At 44.9% G+C, this 19,967-nt stretch overlaps 1 protein-coding gene across 2 annotated transcripts in view; it reads right to left on the bottom strand.

Annotated features, from left to right (window-relative positions):
• The window catches only part of GPC1 (glypican 1), a 303,663-nt gene that overhangs the window by 1,769 nt on the left and 281,927 nt on the right, over nucleotides 1-19,967 (bottom strand). For both annotated transcript variants that reach the window (XM_039487900.1, XM_039487901.1), the window contains exons 5-8: nucleotides 16,953-17,083; nucleotides 5,745-5,864; nucleotides 4,253-4,386; nucleotides 1,277-1,452 (exon numbers count right to left, since the gene is read on the bottom strand). In XM_039487900.1, coding sequence (XP_039343834.1) covers nucleotides 1,277-1,452; nucleotides 4,253-4,386; nucleotides 5,745-5,864; nucleotides 16,953-17,083 — 561 coding nt within the window. The remainder of the gene's footprint in view (nucleotides 1-1,276; nucleotides 1,453-4,252; nucleotides 4,387-5,744; nucleotides 5,865-16,952; nucleotides 17,084-19,967) is intronic.

Raw genomic sequence — 19,967 nt, 5'->3', positions numbered from 1 at the left:
TATAGAATTATTTTGATGGCAAATCTAAAATGAACCACAGACATTCTTCTGCTCTGTGTCTGTCTCTAAAGCTTTATCATACCTTCCTCTATGTAAATTAAACACTGAAGGGTTTTCTACAATGACGCTGAAAAAGACAGACTGCAAAACACTGTTTCTCTCAGGTGGCCTTTTTATCTTGCCCAGATGAAGAGCACGATCAATATGGGTTAGATTGTAATGATGGTGTATGGGGTTTTCATCACAATTACAGCTAATTTTCATGGTGGCTGCAGACTCCTTACTGCAGTGTCCTATGATTTATTTAAAAAGTGTCCAGAAAGATTCTGATTCTGTTGCAGTCTGGGGGGCAGGGGAGTTCTAAATTCCAAGCTGCTGAATAACACTCTATGGGAAGAATTCCTCACAGGTGAGTTAATGGTTACACAAACATGGAGATCAAATATGGCCACAGGAGATCGAAAACATTTCAGCCCTAGCTGCCAGTAGATTGTGCCTTAGCATAGCAATAGCCCCATTTTGTTTGGCCACCCCAGCACTAAATGGAAGCACATACAATGCTTGCTGCATCGTTTGTGATCTTACATTGACTTACACATCTCTGGTGCACACACTAGCAGAAAGGGTGCAGGTTCTAGTCTTGAAGGGAATGCTGTGCTTAGCTCTGACCATACATGACTTAGAGATCGGAAGGTGACGCTCAAATCAAACGATTTCCTCACTCCCTAAGAGCTGTTCAGGGGACAGCTAAAGATCACATCACATCGTCTTTCCTGGGAGCGGGGTGAGGTTAAACATCCTGGGTTGTGGCCAACATCCTTTCCAATACAGGCTCTTAGGTGGCATGTGGGGTGTTGCAGAACACAAATGGTGACTATATTACCCTGCATCAGTACAGTACTGTCAGCAGTGCACCTCATTCCGTTATTCTAATGCCCTTTTGGAGGCAGGAGTATCACAGGCCAGATGCAAACCCACACTCCGTGCTGTTCCATAACAAGGGCCAGCAGTTGTTATGAATCAGGCCCTGTACTCGCAGTAGGGCAGGGACTGTATCCTCATCAGTGTTTGGAAAACATTAACCCATTTTTTGTGCAATCTAAATAAAAATACCACCACAGGACGCATGTGGGCATTTAGTCTTCTCTCTCATTTTATCATGCACTCCCAGGAACTGGGATTAATGGAATTTCTCCAGCCATCATTCAGAAATCACTTGACATTCACCGTCTGTCCTCATCCCTTTCCCATTACTTGGGATTTCTGGTGTACTCACTAGCATCCTGGAAGTCCACATCATTCCCATTGTAAGCATTGCGCAGTCGGTTTGTCATGATCTTGAGCTGCATGATTTGCTGACGAATGGTCATATCTGGCTTGGTGATGTCCACCTCTACCTCTGGATTATTAATCTGATTGGCCAGACCATCTCCCATCACCTCTGGTAAATACCTACACAGGAAATCAATTTGTTCACATTGCTTTCCCCAAACAGTAAATTCTCCTTTTGGTATTACAGTTGCCATTACAACTGATAATCTACCATCTACGAGAGGGAGAGCTTTGCAGCTTGGTAGTATCATGATTGTATTTACAGTAACTCCTCGCTTAATGTTGTAGTTATGTTCCTGAAAAATGTGTCTTTAAGTGAAACGATGTTAAGCGAATCCAATTTCCCCATAAGAATTAATGTAAATGTGGGGGGGGGGGGTTAGGTTCCAGGGAATTTTTTTTGCCAGACAAAAGGCATTATATACATTTTAAACAAGCAATTTAATACTACGCTGGGGGGGGGGGGGAGTAGTGTGCACGTGCTGTGTGTTTACAAACATATGGTACATACAGTACAGTACTATAGTTGGGAGGTAGAGGAGGGAGGGGGAGCCTGCACACCGAGTCCTCACTCCTCCTCCCCCCCGCCTGGGGCACTCAGCTGGCTTGCGGTGTTTAGGAGGCAGGGGGGAGGAGCGAGGACTGGGTGTGCAGCCTTCCCCTCCCCCCGCCTCCTGCCCAGGGCAATCAGCTGGCTTGCAGCGTTCGGGAGGCAGGGGAGAGAGGGGGAGCCTGCGCGCCGAGTCTTCGCTCCTCCCCCCCTCCCTCTTGCCCCCGAAGCACCGCAAGCCAGCTGATTGCCGCAGGCAGGAAACGGGGGAGGAGGGGGAAGACGCTGATCCGCAGGGTCTGCCGGCGGGTGGGAGGCGCTGTGTGTGTGTGGTGGGGGAGGTAGGGAGGCTGCCAGCTGTGGAGAAAGCAGGCAGCGAAACAACGTAAGAGTGGAGCATTGCACAACTTTAAATGAGCATGTTCCCTAATTGATCAGCAACGTAACAACGAAACAATGTTAACCGGGACAACTTAAAGTGAGGAGTTACTGTACTTGTGTTCCAATCGCAGCCTCGTGTTTCAGGTTTGTTCATCTTTCTGCTCATACTCCTGCACTAGTGTAAGGTGCAATCTGAGCTCCCAACTCTGACTACAGAGATCTCCCTCGCAGTGGAAAGAAAAGGGCTGGATTCAGGTGGCCCACACAAGGCACTGAACACAGCTGTGCTGGGGGATCCATGGTTGGCAGGGCAAAGGGAGGCGGGAATGGGTAGGGAGGAGGCCAGCGGATTTGCCACTGTATGTGCAACCCAGAGCTTACAGTGTGCCTCTGTCTCCCTCTAGTGGTTAGACTGCCTCTTGCTACCAGCTAGGCACTAACAGACTTGGGTATTTCAGCTGAGGCAGTATAGCCTCACTCTTTTAGCGCCAGCGATCCCAGACTCTGAGCCACACTGCTGACAATGACCCCAGGGACATCACGCAATATAATGACCCCCTGGGTCTCTATTTAAGGCTACGTCAGCCCTAGGGTAGCTGCTGTGGAGTGTCTCAACTTCTGAAGGGTAGGATGTCCCAGCACCCCAGGGCCTAGGTCAACTCTGTGCAAGGCTGAGGATCTGGTCCCATGCTGGCACCAGTGGCGTAGCCCACGTGACATCCAGCCCATTACACAAGAATGGGGTTCATCACCACAGGGAAGATTAAGAAATTGACACATCATGACGGACTCCATGACTGCACTGGAACTACCGGATTCACTTCCTGATATGATTGACAAGGCAGCTGGGAAACCCTTATACCCAATCAACTGGGAGCTGGCTAGTTAGTCATTAAAGCTGCATTTCTCCCAGCTTAATGTCAAGCACTTAAAAAAAACCAAACCTTTGGCATTTCAATGCCTGAAAATATTTTAAAAACCAAGGCCCAGATTCCCAGCTGTCATAGATCAGGCTACTCGGGGACGGTAACAGAGTTATGATGTTTACAGCAGCTGAGGATCTGGCCCCAAAACAATGTTTTAAGTGTAAACCATGGGCACAATGTATTTCTATGGTGGCAGAATTTCCAAGGGGTGAAGTCTAAGAGGGAACAGTGCATAAATGGGTAACTAGGTAAATGTTTGCAATTCCCAGCAGCGCTTCTGGGTTTCTTCCAAAGTGAATCTGTCCATTCTACTAACAGCATTTAATGCCTTTTGAAAGGGTGTGAAGATTCTGTGCGTAATTTTATGGCAAACGTGCTTCGATGTTTAAAAGTCTAAAATGTGGGAAGAAAGCAACACATTTTAAATTCAAGGCATCCATTTCTCAAATACTGCCTCTGGACAAGGGTTAAGCTTTGCACTTGTTCCTGAGAGGCTGAGGCTGGGCCCTTTAAACTGATGGGAGTTGACAGCAGGGCCAGTTCTAGGGCTGAGATTGAGAGGCCCATGAGGGGTGTGGCAGCCACAGCCAGACTCCTAAACAAGCTGTGCATTGGGCTGACTAGCCCTGGGAGTGCTCAGAACCAGGGCAGAAGGAAGGGGAAGGGGATCCGCCCGTAGCTGTGGTGTGCAGCCGCTCAGAGGGTGCAGAGGAACTCATGCAAAGAAGTTCCTGACTGCCCTGATCAGCCCTCAATGGATCCTGATCCTCACACTGCCCCCAGCTGGGGCCAGGGAAGTTACTGCAACCTTAGAGACTCCCAGTGAGTAGAGGACACAGGATTAGGGTTGAAGCAACTGAAGGAGAGGCTCTTGAGGGCAACCATATTTTAGTGAAATTACCTCTATAATGGAGTTTATGTCACAGGCTGTAAAGCTTCATGGGGCAGGCATGTGGGAAGAACTAGCTTATTTCTGCACCTAGCTTTAACTTCTCTTTCTGGTAGCAGCTTTAAGGTCTAGTATGGAGATTTTTTGCTTTGCTTCTCTACACCCCGTCCTTACCTCCCCTTGGCCATTCCGTTCCAGCACTTGTCCTCGTTCACCGAGCTGGATGTTATTTTCTCATTGCAAATTGTGCTTGGAAGGGCAACCCAGTAATCCTTGATATCTCTCAGCTTCCCTTTGGCATCAGAAACCTGTAAGATGGAGGGAGAATCTGGGCCCAAGGAAACATCTATTAAACCCCAGAGGCTGGGTCGTCCAGCTAGATGGTTCTAGCTCATTTATTTTATAACACACAGAGAGCACTGCTGATTTTTCACTTACAGGAAAAGAGCACTAACTTTACCTTAAATAATAGTCCTCAGTCCAAGGAGCTGGCCAGCTGAGGCCAACATTTACATGTGAAGGACTGTTCTGCTGTGTTCATCTGTTTTATAACACAGTTGGTATTAAAGGTATGTATCACAATGATGTCCTGGCTCCTTCCTAGCCACGCCCATTAAAATAGACACAAGGGAAGAGATTAGCTCAGCAGGGCCACAAACCATTCCTTAAACAAGAGCGGGTATTGTGTGATCCTGGAATGAGGGCCCAGGGAGATGGTGTGAGAGTGTGGGCAGCAGGCTGAGAACTGGCTGCAGTGGGCAGGGCAGGTAACAGATTCTGATGGGCAGATAGAGACAGACTCAGGAGGCCTGGGCAGGAGAAGCAGATCTGGTAGGGCAGAGGTCTGAGCAAGGGAAAGCAGCCTAGCAGGGAGGCTGGGAGTGATGCAGGGAGCTGCTAGGGAGCAGGTGCAGTAATCTAGTGCTGAGAAGCTGAGCCACAAGCAGCTGAGGGACAGCAGGGAATAAGGCGTTGGATCAGCCTGTCAGAGAGGACAGAGGATGATCGCAGCCTGTTGCCCACAGAATCAGAAATGTCCAATAAAAGACAAGGACCAACAGTGCAGCAAAGCTGCAGGAAGACAACATTGGAGCTACTCCATCATCATCATCAGGAGATGATGCCCCAGAGCACCAACGGCAGTGCAAGATCATGTTTAAAAAACCAAGGGCTGGACCTTCAGAGAGCGAAGCAACTAAGAGCAGTGATGAAGTTCGGCAGGGTGATGCACAACTACCTGTTTTGGAGGAAAGGGCTGGCTGGCTTGTGCTCCTCTCTGCTACCTCTTGACAGGTTTGGGGAGTCCCACCAGTCTGGTGCTACGAAGCCGAAACTCAGCAGCCAGAATCCTGTCTTAGTTGAGTCTTCAGTGGGACAGCTACAGGTCAGTAACTTTTTCTACTTAATAGGCACATCTAAGGGTTTATTGGGAAGGCACCAAAGGCTAGAGTGCAGTCAAGGGCTTGCTCTGAGCTTGTGTTATACAGACCACACCACCCGATCCCAAACAGGGTTGGTGCTCACAGCTCTCAGTTTAACACCCTGCCATCGGGTCAGCGACGATCCCGACACATGACACGGACAGACATGATGAGCCCACGATTGGAGCAGGTAGTTTTAAATATTCCAATGGGGAAATGTTTTATAAATTCAGAGGGACACTTACTAGCTTCTCCAGTCCAAGCCCTGAGGATTTGTCGTCGGTGACAGCTTTTCCCCTTCTTTTCTTATCCTCTCCACTGGATGCTTTTGTGCTGATTTTGGGATTTCCACAACCTTGGAAAACCTGAAAAAAACCCAAACCAAACCAAACATTCCTTTATATTGTGGTTCAATAGCTTTCCCCATTAACTAGTGCTGTGTGTTTATTACTTTTCCTGTTAAATAATTCTGTCTGAATTCCCCATTTACTCCCACTCACCTGATCTTTTCAATTATGACCTCGTTTTTGGACCTGTCACCACAGTCTATATTAAAAAAATATATATTTCTAGCAATTTTGCATTTTTCTTCCATGATTCTAAAAATTCATCAGGTCTGAGATGAAAAAGCCAGGCAACCCTCCACCTTTCCCTACAGTACAAAATGAAATTATCCCTGTGTACTGTCCAAACAAACCACAAGTGCAAATGGCAGCTATGCGGCAATCTCACTGGCCCAACACTGCCAATTTAACACAATAACACAAATCATCACTAATTCACCCGGTACTTCATGCTGGTAGCATCACAGTCTGCAAGGACTGTTACCAAACTGGACATGGAAGCTGGATGTGAGAAGAGAGGGAGGGACACTTATTTTCTGTTCATAATTATGTAAGCAGAGTCAGGATGAGCTCTACCCTGACATCTGGTGGTAAATTATGAGGAGTGGGCAAAGGAATTTCAAGAATGTGCATTGGAGTGGGGAAAGGAATTTCAGGAATGTGCATTTGCATTGGCAAACCCACTCCACTTAGCATAGCGCACAGCAGCCTGGGATGGTTATTTTCACAGCTGTGGGATCCCCAATTTCTTTGTTATTGGGGCAGGAGGAATAAAATGTTGTCACCCTGATTAAGTAAATGAGGAACTACAAAACTGTCTTATGATAAAGGGTTTCATTATCAACTAAATAGTACTTGCTAGACAAGGGACATGGGTTCCAAAACCCAGTGAATTGAGAGAGGCTGGGGATAGGTATCTGTACCTGGTGGTGCAGGCTCCTTGTGTGAGCCGGAAGCACCAGCCCCACCTATGCCTCTCTCCATTGTGGAATATCAGAATTGATTTTTGATTCCCTTTAGAATCTAGATACAGGTTACTGAGCTGAACTCACTTTGGGCTAATGGTGCACTAGCACTGGGGCTCCCCTACTGTGAGCTGAAATCACTAAAGAGCTGGAATTGCTGAGCTGAGAGCACTGAGTACTGTGCTAACTAGTGGGGGAGCCTGAAGCTATACTGCAGAGCGGAGTGGAGCAGTTCGTGGAGCCATGGAGTGAGTGGAGCCGAGCAGTTTGTAGGGACGGCTGGAGCGGATCACAGGACGGCTGGTGGAGCAGAGCCGCTGGCGGAGCAGAGCAGTTTGTGAGGACGGCTGGAGGAGCAGTTCGTGGAAAAGGCGGGAGCAGAACCCCACGGACCACGTAAGGTGCCCCTTTCCACCCAGGCTGGGGGTGGGGACAGGGACCTCTGCAGAGAGACTCTCGAACTCTGGGGCTGCACTGACCCGGGACAGACACTTTTGGATTGTGGGATTGTTGGGACTGTGGGTGATCTTTGGGTTGCTGGACTCTAGGGACATTTGGGATATTGGACTTTGGAGTCTTGGGTGATTTGGGTGTTGCTGGACTCAAGATAAAATTTGTGGATGCATTTGAATACCGCCAAATGCAAGGTCCTACCTCTAAGAACCAAGGGTAGAGGCCATAGCTTCAGAATGGAGGACTGCATTCCAGAAAGCTGTGATTCTGAAAAGGATCTAGGGGTCATCATGGGCAAACAACTGACCATGAACTCCCAGTGCGATGCTGTGGCACAAAAGGACTAAAGTTGGCTGTAGAAAGGAGCAGTGAGTAGAAGCGGCGGTGGTGTGATTTTGCCTCTGTATAAGGAAACTGTAGAGACTGATAGTGGATCTGGATGTGCATTTTAAGAGGAGGCTGAAAAAACTTGGAAAGGGGACAGCAAAAGCAGGACTGAAGGAAATACTTTACAGTGGGGACTCAATCTGTTTAGCTAATCAGAAAGAAGCTCAAGAGGTGACTTGATGACAGTGTATAAGTACCTTCACGGAGAGAAAATACCAGCTATATTTAAAGCTACTAAAGGTCTCTTTAACCCTGCGGAGGAAGGGAGAAGAACCACCTGTAGCTGGATGTTAAAGCCAGACAAATTTGAATTAGAAAAGAGGCATACATTTTTTCACAGTGAGGGTGATTAACCATTGGACCAAACTGCCAAAGGAAGCAGTGAAGTCTCCATCTCTTGATGTCTTCAGATCCAGACTGGATGCCTTAGTCCAACACAAGTTACTGGGCTCAATACAGGGGTAAGTGGGTGGAATTCTCTGTCCTGTGACATACAGGAGGTCAGACAAGGTGAGCTAATGGTCCTTTCTGGCCTTAAACGCAGTGAATCTGAGATTTCCAGCACCCAGCTATGGCCTCCGGGTCAGCCCAAGCAAGAAATATTTCAAGACAATACATTCTACGCTCACTAGGTGTTCAGGTTTGGTTCTTACTTCATCCAAACTCCCATCCCTCTTTATTCTCCTGTAAGTAATTACGCAGAGTGACTGAGGTGCTGCTGACTCCATACAGCTCATGTTGGTTAAGCGGTGACTATGTGACTAAGCGGTACTCAGCACTTGAGAGGACACAAAGGAAACCATGATCCTCACGCCACGGCAATTACAATCCAGACTGAGAGGTGGTGAAAATCAGACACACAGTGCGCTAAAGGGGCCAGCAGACAGGCTTTAAGACAGGGGTTCTCAAACTGGGGATTGGGACCCCACAGGGGGTTGCAAGGTTATTACCTGGGGGCTCACGAGCTCTTAGCCTCTACCCCAAACCCCGCTTTGCCTCCAGCATTTATAATGGTGTTAAATATATAAAAAAGTGTTTTTAATTTATTAGGGGGGTCACACTCAGAGGCTTGCTATGTGAAAGGGGTCACCAGTACAAAAGTTTGAGAACCACTGCTTTAAGATACTGCAACTGGGGTCTTTCCAACAACTTCAGTGGTCTTCATTGGATCAGAACCTTTATGAGCAGGTGACAGCAGTACGTGGATGTTTTTTGCATAAGAAGTGAGTTTTAAGGAAGGATTTGAGTTGACAGAAGGTGGCTTGTCACGCACTCTGGATGAGAGAGTGCCGCAAACCAGAAAGCCCAGTAGCTTGAAGTATAAAAAGAAAATTATCCTAAAAATATCATCCGGCTGTAAAAATGGCCCAGCCCAAAGTTATTTTCACTAAGAGGAAGAACAACACTAGCAAGTGCAGTTTAACAAGAAAAACAGGACTCGACAGGCTGAAAAGCAAGAAAATGAAGTCTCTAAATATCTGGTTACTGTTTCCTTCACCCAGAGGAGGGGACCTTTGATTAGTTATGTCTGCATTATTACCTGAACACTCCATGTCCTAAATGGATTTAGAAAGGGTCTAAGAGCCATTTACATATGTACAGAGTGACCTGGAGCCACCCTTACAATAATATTACTGATGTACTAGAAGTGTTCCTGCTAGAATTTAAAATCATCTTTAATCCAGAACCTTAAAAGAAAATCTCCTCAATTCTATTTTCAGCTTTGCCATTAACTTCCACTGCAGCCATGGGCCACTCATGTATCCTCCTGCCTCAGTTTCCCTATCTGTAAACTTGGGACTGATAATACTTAATTATTTGACTCACAAGCATGTTGTGAAGATTAGTCAGTCAGTGTTGACAAAGACCATTGCTAACGAAGCTTTAAAAATATTTACTAAGCATTAAGAATATTTTGCATTGAACAGGGTCAGAAGAAACTTTTACAGCATTATTAGACGGACAGCCTGATGCCTCTCTGCATTCCTGTCTTTGAAATAGGAGATCAGCCTCTTTTGGCATTTTCATTCCTTTCTGCATCATCACCAGGGATCCTAGTTTTCTGTGATAAAAAACCCAAAATTCTCCCTTTCTGTGGATTGGTTGTCTGCTTCCATTTAGATTATTTAGTGTCACTGGCTGGCTGAGTTCATTTACTTGTGTATCAGTATTTAATACTACTGGCTGGATCTCATTGTTATGGCATGCCTGGTTACTAATAGGATGCTCAGTGCTTTTGATTATTAATAAAACCAATCAAATAAATAAATCAATACAAATGGGCTCTGTGGTAGCCAATCCTTTCCAAAAGCATATTCTCATCCTTCCTCAAACACCCAATCAAATCAATGGTTTCTGTAGTGTGCTTGGAATGTCAGCCAATTCAGGCTCCCTCAGACCAACAAAACAGATATCTGGAGATTTGAGCGGCGTAATGAGGAACCAGGTGCCTTAATTTGGACCTGTAAAATTGTAAGTTGATAAATGAGACAGGTGAATTGAATAGAAGAATTCACTTGGTTTTTGACGGAAGGTCTGTGGGAGGAGGGAGTTTCTTGTAATTTTGGTTCAAGAAACATGAAAGTTTTCAGAATAGGCCACTTGCTCTTTGGGTGTCTTTAATTTCAGGCTAGATGCCTATGTTACTAAGTATGAATTTGCAGGCAGAAGCTATCAACAGATCCTAAAATAATAGTAGTACATTAGCACACAATTCCTTAATGCAGAGAGATCAAGCACTCCAATGTTAGCAAGTGTTGCCAACTCATTTCACTCCAGCAGCTGAATGCTCTTTGTATGCTGAAAAATTGTAATGAGCTTAAACTGCAGCCAGGACATTTAGGTTAGCTATTAGGAAAAACTCTCCAACTATAGTTAAGTTTTGGAATAGGTTTCCAAGGGAGGTTGTGGAATCCTCATCACTTGAGGTTTTTAAGAACAGGCTGGACAAACACTTGTAAGGGATGGTTTAGGTGTAATCGGTTCTGCTTTTGCGCAGGGGGCTGTACTTGATCTCCTGTGGTCTCTTCCAGCCCTACATTTCTATGATTCTGTGAATTCTCTGCTAACAAATTACTTAGAGGGCAGCAAGAGTGAGTCCTATTAGCATTCCTGGGAAGCATCCACTCCTCCTGCCCTGAGTCTAGAATCTTTCTTTCCTAGATATATTGTCCTCTTAAACAGGTGCAGGTAGAAAACATACATTGACTTATGCATTGTAATGGCAATTCTGTGGCAATCCAAATATTTTATCTGTCTACTTCTTCTGGTGCAAGAACTTTAAAAAATGTACATAAAGTATTTAAAATTTTGTTTTATAGAAATAAAACTAATCCAGCTTCATTGCTATAGTTTACCGTTTATAGTCCTATTACTGTGGTTATTACAAAACAATTCTTTCAGGGATATAAAAACACAAGAATAATGAAAAACACTTCACAACATTTATAGATCCATTCATTCCTCTATTCTCTTCCTTATTATAATTGATTACTCTATTTCTGTGCTATACTGGCATTGTGTTTTGTGCTGCACTGGTATTTCTATCCATCTCTCTGCTTGGTCTATCATTGACTTATCTATTTGCCAGCCAGTTTCAGATTCATTTTCTGTCAGAATCTGTTAGTTACAGCACTTCAGAGTCATAGGAAAGGCAGCTGGGGTTCAGGAACACAAATTATTCTGCTGTTAATATCAGCCTCAGTAGCTTGTTGAGAACAACATTAGAGAAATGATGCCAGAGTGAATTCTCTCCAGCACGCATTGATACATGCAGCTAATGTGTCAAATTCTGCTCTGAATTACATCTGTGCAAACCTTTACAGGCAAAGGGTGAATTGTTGTAACTGGCAAGGAAATTTGGGCCAAGTGCTATGATGGGCAGGAGGCTATTTTATGAACACGCTTACTGTAAAGATGAGTCTGGTCTAAAACTTTGACTTGATCATAGACAGACAAAACCGCACTGCTCAGTACCTGAGAAAGGGATCTCCCCTCCCTTGCCTTATAAAATGTCCAACTTCTCTGGAAAAATTACCTGAAAATAGAAGCTTGTGCTAACTTTCCACACACTAGAATTCCATTTCCCCCAAAAACGATCAATGCATCTGAGGATGCTTAAAGACAAATAATCTGAAATCATTTTATAAACCTGTCTTTCATACAATGTGACACCAGGGATGTGAAATCACAGTTCCCACAAGCAGAGAGCAACAGAACTAACTTCCATACCACTACTACCTGGACACCAGAGAGAATGGCAGATCAGATGTGGGCAAGAAAATTGGGTCAACCTGGGTTGAACCCTTCTAGAGTAGGTATAGAATTTTAAACCTCGATGTGCGTTTTTCAGATACTAATTCTAGCAGCCTCCTATTATGGTAGTGAAGAACCTAAATATTTGGATGTACCCAGACCTCTGTAATACACATGGAAGTTTAAAAATTAGCCATTTTGGCGGATATGAGATGAAGAAGTAACACTCACTCCTTAAGTAAAAAAGAACTCTCCAGCCTAGTGTATTTCCAATGCTATTTGTTACATTGTAGGGTCTATTCTCATACTGAACAAGAGGATTTACCGGAGTAATCCCTCCATCATGCTAATTTAGACTAACAGATGAATCAACAGACTCCCTTTATGCAAATAGCAATTTGCAGTCTTTTATAGTTTTACTGTCTGAAATACAGACTTAGCTATCAGGAGTGAGGGTACAGATGGGAAACAATTCAATACCCAGCCAAGAAGTTTCCTTGAAGGGAGAGGGGAAAAAGGAATGGTGCTGGTTGTGGTGGTGCTGGGTTTTGTTTCAAAAGATGAGCATTGATAAAAGACAATGACACTGTTTGCCGAACATGACTTAAACTGTAGCGAAACCACAAAGTGATGAGTCAGATGTTGGTTCTGGGAAATTCTGTAACTATGGATATATGCACGCTTTCCTGGTTAGGACAGCAACACACATGTCTCTTGGCTGCACATCAGGATAGCATTTGGGAGTAGTTGTGCTGTGGGATTTCACTGCTTGCAATGTTGTTTATTTTCTGAGTAGTTTTATTCCTGGCGTGGGTGGATCAGATCACATTAGGGGAGAATGAGCGGGACCTTTTCCCTCCCACAATCTAATGCACTGAAACAAACTTAACTTGAGAAGTTATTAACATACATCACGCCTATCAAAGGACCTTGTTCTGTGGACCAGATATCAAAAGGTCTCTTTTCCCACCACCAATGCAAGAGAGATTTACCCAAATAGTAACAGTGGTAGCTAGGTGCATCATCTCCTTCTCAGGTAACCAACCTTACCGTTTGTGGGTAGCCCTGTGAAAAACTTATTAGCCACATCCCTAACATGACTGTAACCAACTGCTGGCCACCACGATCGCACCATTATGCACAGATCCAGCCTGATGAATGGGGAACATCTGCCAAGATTACTTTTTGGATACATTCCAAAATTAACTGACCCACTTTACACATGTGAGAGACTTTGAAGTCCCTTCATCCCAATTCCTACTGATCGGTTCACATTTTCAAGGAGAACTGCTAAAATACATTTATTTCAAATGGAAGCCGAGAGTCTCTCTTCCATTTCTTGTTCCCCCAAATCAGTCAGAACCATGGCTACAGGCTTTGCTGGGTCCAAAAGCCATCTCTGGCTCTTCCCATGAATGAGAGACTTCAGGTTGTGATTTTCAAAAGCATTCAGTGCTGGCTTAACTCTGCTCCCATTTAAGTGAGTGGTAAAATTCCCCCTTGATTTAGTCCTTTAGCTCTGCACTATGTTTCGTGTCTAAACCAAAGTTGTCTTGGACCAGCTTAGCACCACAGTGTGCCACCTCTACATACCAGAGAAATACAATGGACCATATGTGACTGCATTATGTGTAAATTTCAACCCTTCGTCTGGAAAGACAGATAGCCCATGGGCATATCTTCTGTATATTTCCTTCTTTCTCTGGGTAAGAAAATAAATATATCGGCAGCTTACTTTCAAAGTTTAAATAAAGCCTTTGATATGGATGATCAACTGCTCATAGTTCAAAGTCATCGCGACTGACAGTAGCTCAAGAGCCTTGGCTGATATTTCACAAGTAACCACTTTAGAGAAACGCTGTGTGTAGAAATGAACCAGATGTGATCCAATTTTTTTCAGTGATTTCAAACTGTGCTCACAGACTGAAGTGGAAAGGGAAGCAGTGTGGCTCTTAAACCTCGTTTCCCTTGCTTTTTCTATCCTTGATCCTTCCCTATTTGTCATACTCATCATCTCAGTGATTTGTCAGCTCCCAACCTCTGCTACTTGGCTCCATGTGCTAATACAGTCAAGTGCACTTTGCTACAAGATCCAATTCAGAAAGCTTGTCAAATGCACTTTGCTGCTCCAGTCAAGTATGGAATGGAATAGAGTATCCACCCTCTACGAACCATCAGTGCTCGTTGCAGTTCAGATGATGTTCTACTTCCCCATATAATAAACACGCTTTCTAGGGGGCAATCTCAGCCCTGAATAACAACGACAGGTTGGGAGGCTTGGTGGTATGAGTGTATGTGAAAAGCAGGAACCTGGGAAGGTTGTTCGCTTTGCCAAGGCTTCTTACACATGCAGCCGCGGCATGTGCTTGTGATTAGTGGATTAAATGTGCTGAAAGTAGAGATCAACAAAACAGCACTTGGAAATATGGCTCTTGTGAGACTCCGAGCACCAGCAGAACCCACTTTATAGAATCATAGAATATTAGGGTTGGAAGAGACCTCAGGAGGTCATCTAGTCCAATCCCCTGTTCAAAGCAGGACCAACACCAATTCAATCATCCCAGCCAGGGCTTTGTCAAGCTAGGCCTTAAAAAAACTCTAAGGACAGAGATTCCACCACCTCCCTAGGTAACCCATTCCAGTGCTTCACCACCCTCCTAGTGAAATAATGTTTCCTAATATCCAATCTAGATCTCCCCCACTGCAACTTGAGACCATTGCTTCTTGTTCTGTCGTCTGCCACCTAGAACAGCCTAGCACCATCCTCTTTGGAACCTCCCTTTAGGTAGTTGAAGGCTGCTATCAAATCCTCCCTCATTCTTCTCTTCTGCAGACTAAATAACCCCAGTTCCCTCAGCCTCTCCTTGTAAGTCATGTTCCCCAACCCCCTAATCATTTTCGTTGCCCTCTGCTGGACTTTCTCCAATTTGTCCACATCCCTTCTGTAGTGGGGAGACCAAAACCTGACGCAATACTCCAAGTGTGGCCTCACCAGTGCCGAATAGAGAGGAACAATCACTTCCCTCGATCTGCTGGCAATGCTACTAATACAGCCCAATATGCCGTTGGCTTTCTTGGTAACAAGGGCACACTGGTGACTCATATCCAGCTTCTCATCCACTGTAATCCCCAGGTCCTTTTCTGTAGAACTGCTACTTAGCCAGTTGGTCCCCAGCCCGTAGCGGTGCATGGGATTCTTTCTTCCTAAGTGCAGGACTCTGCACTTGTCCTTGTTGAACCTCATCAGATTTCTTTTGGCCCATTCTTCCAATTTGTCTAGGTCATTCTGGACCCTATCCCTACCCTCCAGCATATCTACCTCTGCCCCCAGCTTAGTGTCATCTGCGAACTTGCTGAGGGCAAAATTCATCCTATCATCCAGATCATTAATAAAGATGTTGAACAAAACTGGCCCCAGGACCGACCCCTCGGGCACTTCGCTTGATACCGGCTACCAACTAGACATTGAGCTGTTGATCACTACCCATTGAGCCCGACAATCTAGCCAGCTTTCTATTCACTTTATAGTCCATTCATCCAATCCATACTTCTTTAACTTGCTGGCAAGAATACTGTGGGAGACCATATCAAAATCTTTGCTAAAGTCAAGACATATCACATCCACCACTTTCTCCATATCCACAGAGCCAGTTATCTCATCACAGAAGGAAATCAGGTTGGTCAGGCATGACTTGCCCTTGGTGAATCCATGTTGACTGTTCCTGATCACCTTCTTCTCCTCCAAGTGCTTCAAAATGGATTCCTTGAGGACCTGCTCCATGATTTTGCTGGGAACAGAGGTGAGGCTGACCAGTCTGTAGTTCCCCGGGTCTCCTTCTTCCCTTTTTTAAATATGGCCACTACATTTGCCTTTTTCCAATTGTCCGGGACCTCCTCCGATCACCGCGAATTTTCAAAGATAATGGCCAATGGCTCTGCAATCACATCAGCCAACCCCCTCAGCACCCTCGGATGCATTAGATCTGGACCCATGGACTTGTGCATGTCCAGCTTTTCTAAACAGTCCTTAACCTGTTCTTTCACCACTGAGGGCTGCTCACCTCCTCCCCATACTGTGTTGCCCAGTGCTGCAGTCTGGGAGCTGACCTTGTCTGCGAAGACCAAAGCAAAAAAAGCATTGAGTACTTCAGCTTTTTCCACATCATGTGTCACTAGGATGCCTCCCCCATTCAGTAAGGGTCCAACACTTTCCCTGACCTTTTTCTTGTTGCTAACATACCTGTAAAAACCCTTCTTGTTACCCTTCACATCCCTGGCTAGCTCCCTTACTTCCCCATATAATAAACACGCTTTCTAGGGGCAATCTCAGCCCTGAATAACAATGACAGGTTGGGAGGCTTGGTGGTATGTTAGTGTGAAAAGCAGGAATCCAGGAAGGTTGTTTGCTTTGCCAAGGCTTCTTACACATGCAGCTGCGGCATGTGCTTGTGATTAGTGGGTTAAATATGCTGAAAGTAGAGATCAATAAAACAGCACTTGGAAATACGGCTCTTGTGAGACTCTGAGCACCAGCAGAACCTGCTTCACAGGATGATTGCCATGTAACAACCCTACCCCATAAAATACAACCTAGTAAGCCAAATGTTTCCATTTCTTAGTGTTCCCTATGGCTGTCGAGAGTGATTGTCTCCTGGGTCAAGTGTAAGGCAGCCCACAAACTTGCAGTCCGTAGCTCAGGTCAGTGAGAATACGAAAACCCCCTTGGATACGGCAGGTGAGGCACCATAATACAATGCCATCACCACACTTTCCACAGGGATTCAGAATTCAACACCAGGCTGTATTTGGTCTGTACGTATCAAATTGGTTGGAGGTGGAGACGGGGAGGAGTTTGAATCAGAAGCATTAGACAAGGTTTGCCTGCATGGAGTGAATGGTTTCTTATAATTAAAAGAAGCTGGCATTTAATCTCTCTGCCTACTGTATGTTAAGGCAGTTGAATGGTATTTGAAGAAAATGTACAAGGCTGTAGCCAGAGCATTTTCAACTGATTTAATATCAACTTTAGGCACAGATCTCAGCTCCTTACCTTGGCTGTGATAGACTCTCTGTTTTCCTGCATGTTAGAAATGGCTTCAGCAATCCGGGTGTGAATGGTACCAATTACAGTGTCTACATTGGATGGTCCATCAAACCGGTCAGCCACCAGCAGCATAGAATCTAGTAAAATAAAAAAGAGATGGAGACACCCTTTAAGTACATACTATACAAATCAAATTTTAGTACAACTTAAAATGTACATACATTTATATTGGGAGGAATCAAGCATTGCCCCTCAGTAGATGAAGGTGTTGAAGAACATCTTCCAAGTACTTGTATTGTGTGTACATTTTCAGCAGTTTCACACTCTGAATTTGTCAGCATTCAAAGTAAGGCCCAAATGCATCACTAAGGGCACCCCTAGTTCCAGATGAACACCATAGGGAAGAAACAGCTATTACAGCATCTCTTTGCAGATTGCCACTACCTTACAAAATGACCAGAGCACTGGGTGTTCTACAGAGAGGAATCTGTGCAGAAATATAAAGCAAGGATCTTGACCTAATCCTCCTTTACTGGCTTGCATTTGACTTTCAACCACGTGCTGCAATGAATAGACCTTTGGAGATCGTGGTGTTTATACACAGTGCCCACAGACGGGTTTTATGAGTAACAGGCATGTGTCTGGCTCCCATGCCCGGGACGGAGAAAACAAAATTCCTCCCAGTGAATATTTCCCAAGCACCATTTTGGATTTGAGTGCTCTGGCAGGATAAAGCATGACCAGCAAGGGGAAATGTCTACTTCACATGTGGGGCAACAGAGCACAACACATGCAACTAAACTGATAAGAGGAGAGGAGAGGTGGTGAGTGAAAGGTGCTCAGTGCTCTAAGCTGCTATTGATTTCAGCACTTCACAAGCTTTGGAGCTGAAATGACAACGGACCAGAGCACCATTCATCCATGTTCTAGAGGTTATTTACTGGATTTATGCCTTGCTGGAATTTACTGGCAACACAAGCTAATGCAGAAGGGAATTTTATATACATGCATGGTACTAGAGAACTACAAAAGAACATAGTGTGCATACAAGCTGATATCCTGAATGTCCAGAGAGACCAGAAACAAACAAGACCATAGAGGTTAAAGGAATGGATTAAAAATGGGACTGTTTGTACACCGCCACCTGCAGGTTCATAACTACTGAAAACTGCCATCAACTTCAGATTCTTCTTTTGAGAATTGCAGTGCGAAATCTCCTCTTGATATCTTTGTCTTTACTAAGAGATGCCATTCAGCTTCCTAGAAATGCAGCCCTTGCTCTATAAACACTGTATTGGCCTCTAGGTTTATTTCATTGTATAGATCTGTGAGTGGAGTATAGCGGCGCAAGAGTGAGTGAACTATCAGCACTGGATGGCTTGACAAAAGCTTAGGTTTGTATGAGCCATGCACGCTCTCCCTTATTCCACCCCGGGCATGCTCTGCCAATGCATCTCGGCCCTGTTCTGCTATATCCACTGCTTTCCAAAGCAAGCCCCCTGCACCGCTAGTTCTGCCTCTGCATCTAAAACTTGAACTGCAATCCCTTCACTCTGCTATTTCCTCTACTGAGTGCTCCAAAACAATAGTGGGATGACTCCAGCACTGAGTCACACACCAGAACACTACACATCCAGTACACAGGAAGAGATAGTGGTGTAAGTGAAGAATTCCGAGGTTTCTAATGAATCCTGCGCAGTGAATCATACTACAGACAGACTTAACAATAATGTCAATCAGCATTGCTTTTATTTTTAACCACATAGTTTGACATAAAAATATCTCATAACCACTTATTGGGCACTGGGACCTGTACTGATTTCAATACACGTTTGCTTAACAAATAACCTAGACCACTGAATGGGATAAAATCAGATTGTGGAGGGAAATGGATGATGTTAACAAAATGCTTGGAAGCCCTGCTCTCTGCCCATACAGAAAAACGATCTGTCTGCTCTAAGCTGTTTTTTCTTCCCAATATATATAGGATCAAATCCTGAGGTCCTTAACCCAAGAAAGCTACCATTCACTTCAATGGGACTGAGCACGTTCTAGTCTAGTTCTTCTACTCTACCCATCCGTTGGTACCCAGACTGCTCTCAGGGGATGGTGTGGTGCGGTACAAAGGCTTACCAGCATTCTTCACTCCGCACCCTCATGCATTCTGTACCTGTCACATGCTTCATAGTGTTATTGTTTTACAGAACTTACACTTATTTCTATTGGTACTACTTTCTGTGCCTTTAACCTGCAATGCCAGGCTCCATCATACCAGCACCAATAGTCCAGCTGTACAGGGCTCAAAGAAGGAACAATTAATGCTTTTTATAGAAACCAATCTGGGCCTGATCCAAAACTCACTGAAATCAATGGAACAACTTCCATTGACTTCAAAGGGCTTGGGATGAGGCTCTTTCAGACACACACAACATATGGTGTCCCTAGCCTCTCTTTGTCAGAAGCTGGGAATGGGTGACAGGGGATGGATCACTTGGCGATTGCCTGTTCTGTTCTTTCCCTCTGGGACACCTGGCATTGGCCGCTGTCGGAAGACAGGATACTGGGCTAGATGGACCTTTGGTCTGAGACAGTATGGTGGTTCTTATGTTATGTTCTTATGGGGGTAATGTCCATAATAAAGGGCTTGATCTAAAGCTCAATGTAATTGGTTTAATAACACACACAACTTGGCTGACAATATTCTCTATATGGTACTATCTAATGTTTATATTGTAGTAGCTCCTAGAGGCCAGCCAGGCTGGGCTCCCATTGTGCTAGGCACTGCATAAACATACAGAAAACACAGGCTATGCCCCAACGTGCTTACAGGCTAAAGGACATGACACAGGCTGATGAGACAAACAAGCAGGCCAGAGCAGAGGGTAACAAAAATAACAGACTCTGCTCTAATTGTACCCAATGACTCAGGAGCAAGGATCACAAATTGCTACATGCCCATGTCTACAGTCTGAGATATGGCAGCTGCAAAGCCAGAGAGGGTTAGCTTGGGAGCATTTCTTG

Source organism: Mauremys reevesii, linkage group 9 (assembly GCF_016161935.1).
Source record: "Mauremys reevesii isolate NIE-2019 linkage group 9, ASM1616193v1, whole genome shotgun sequence".
Lineage (NCBI taxonomy): Eukaryota > Metazoa > Chordata > Testudines > Geoemydidae > Mauremys > Mauremys reevesii.
The sequence above is the reverse complement of the archived record's forward strand: the minus strand, read 5'-3'. Positions and strand labels throughout refer to the sequence as shown.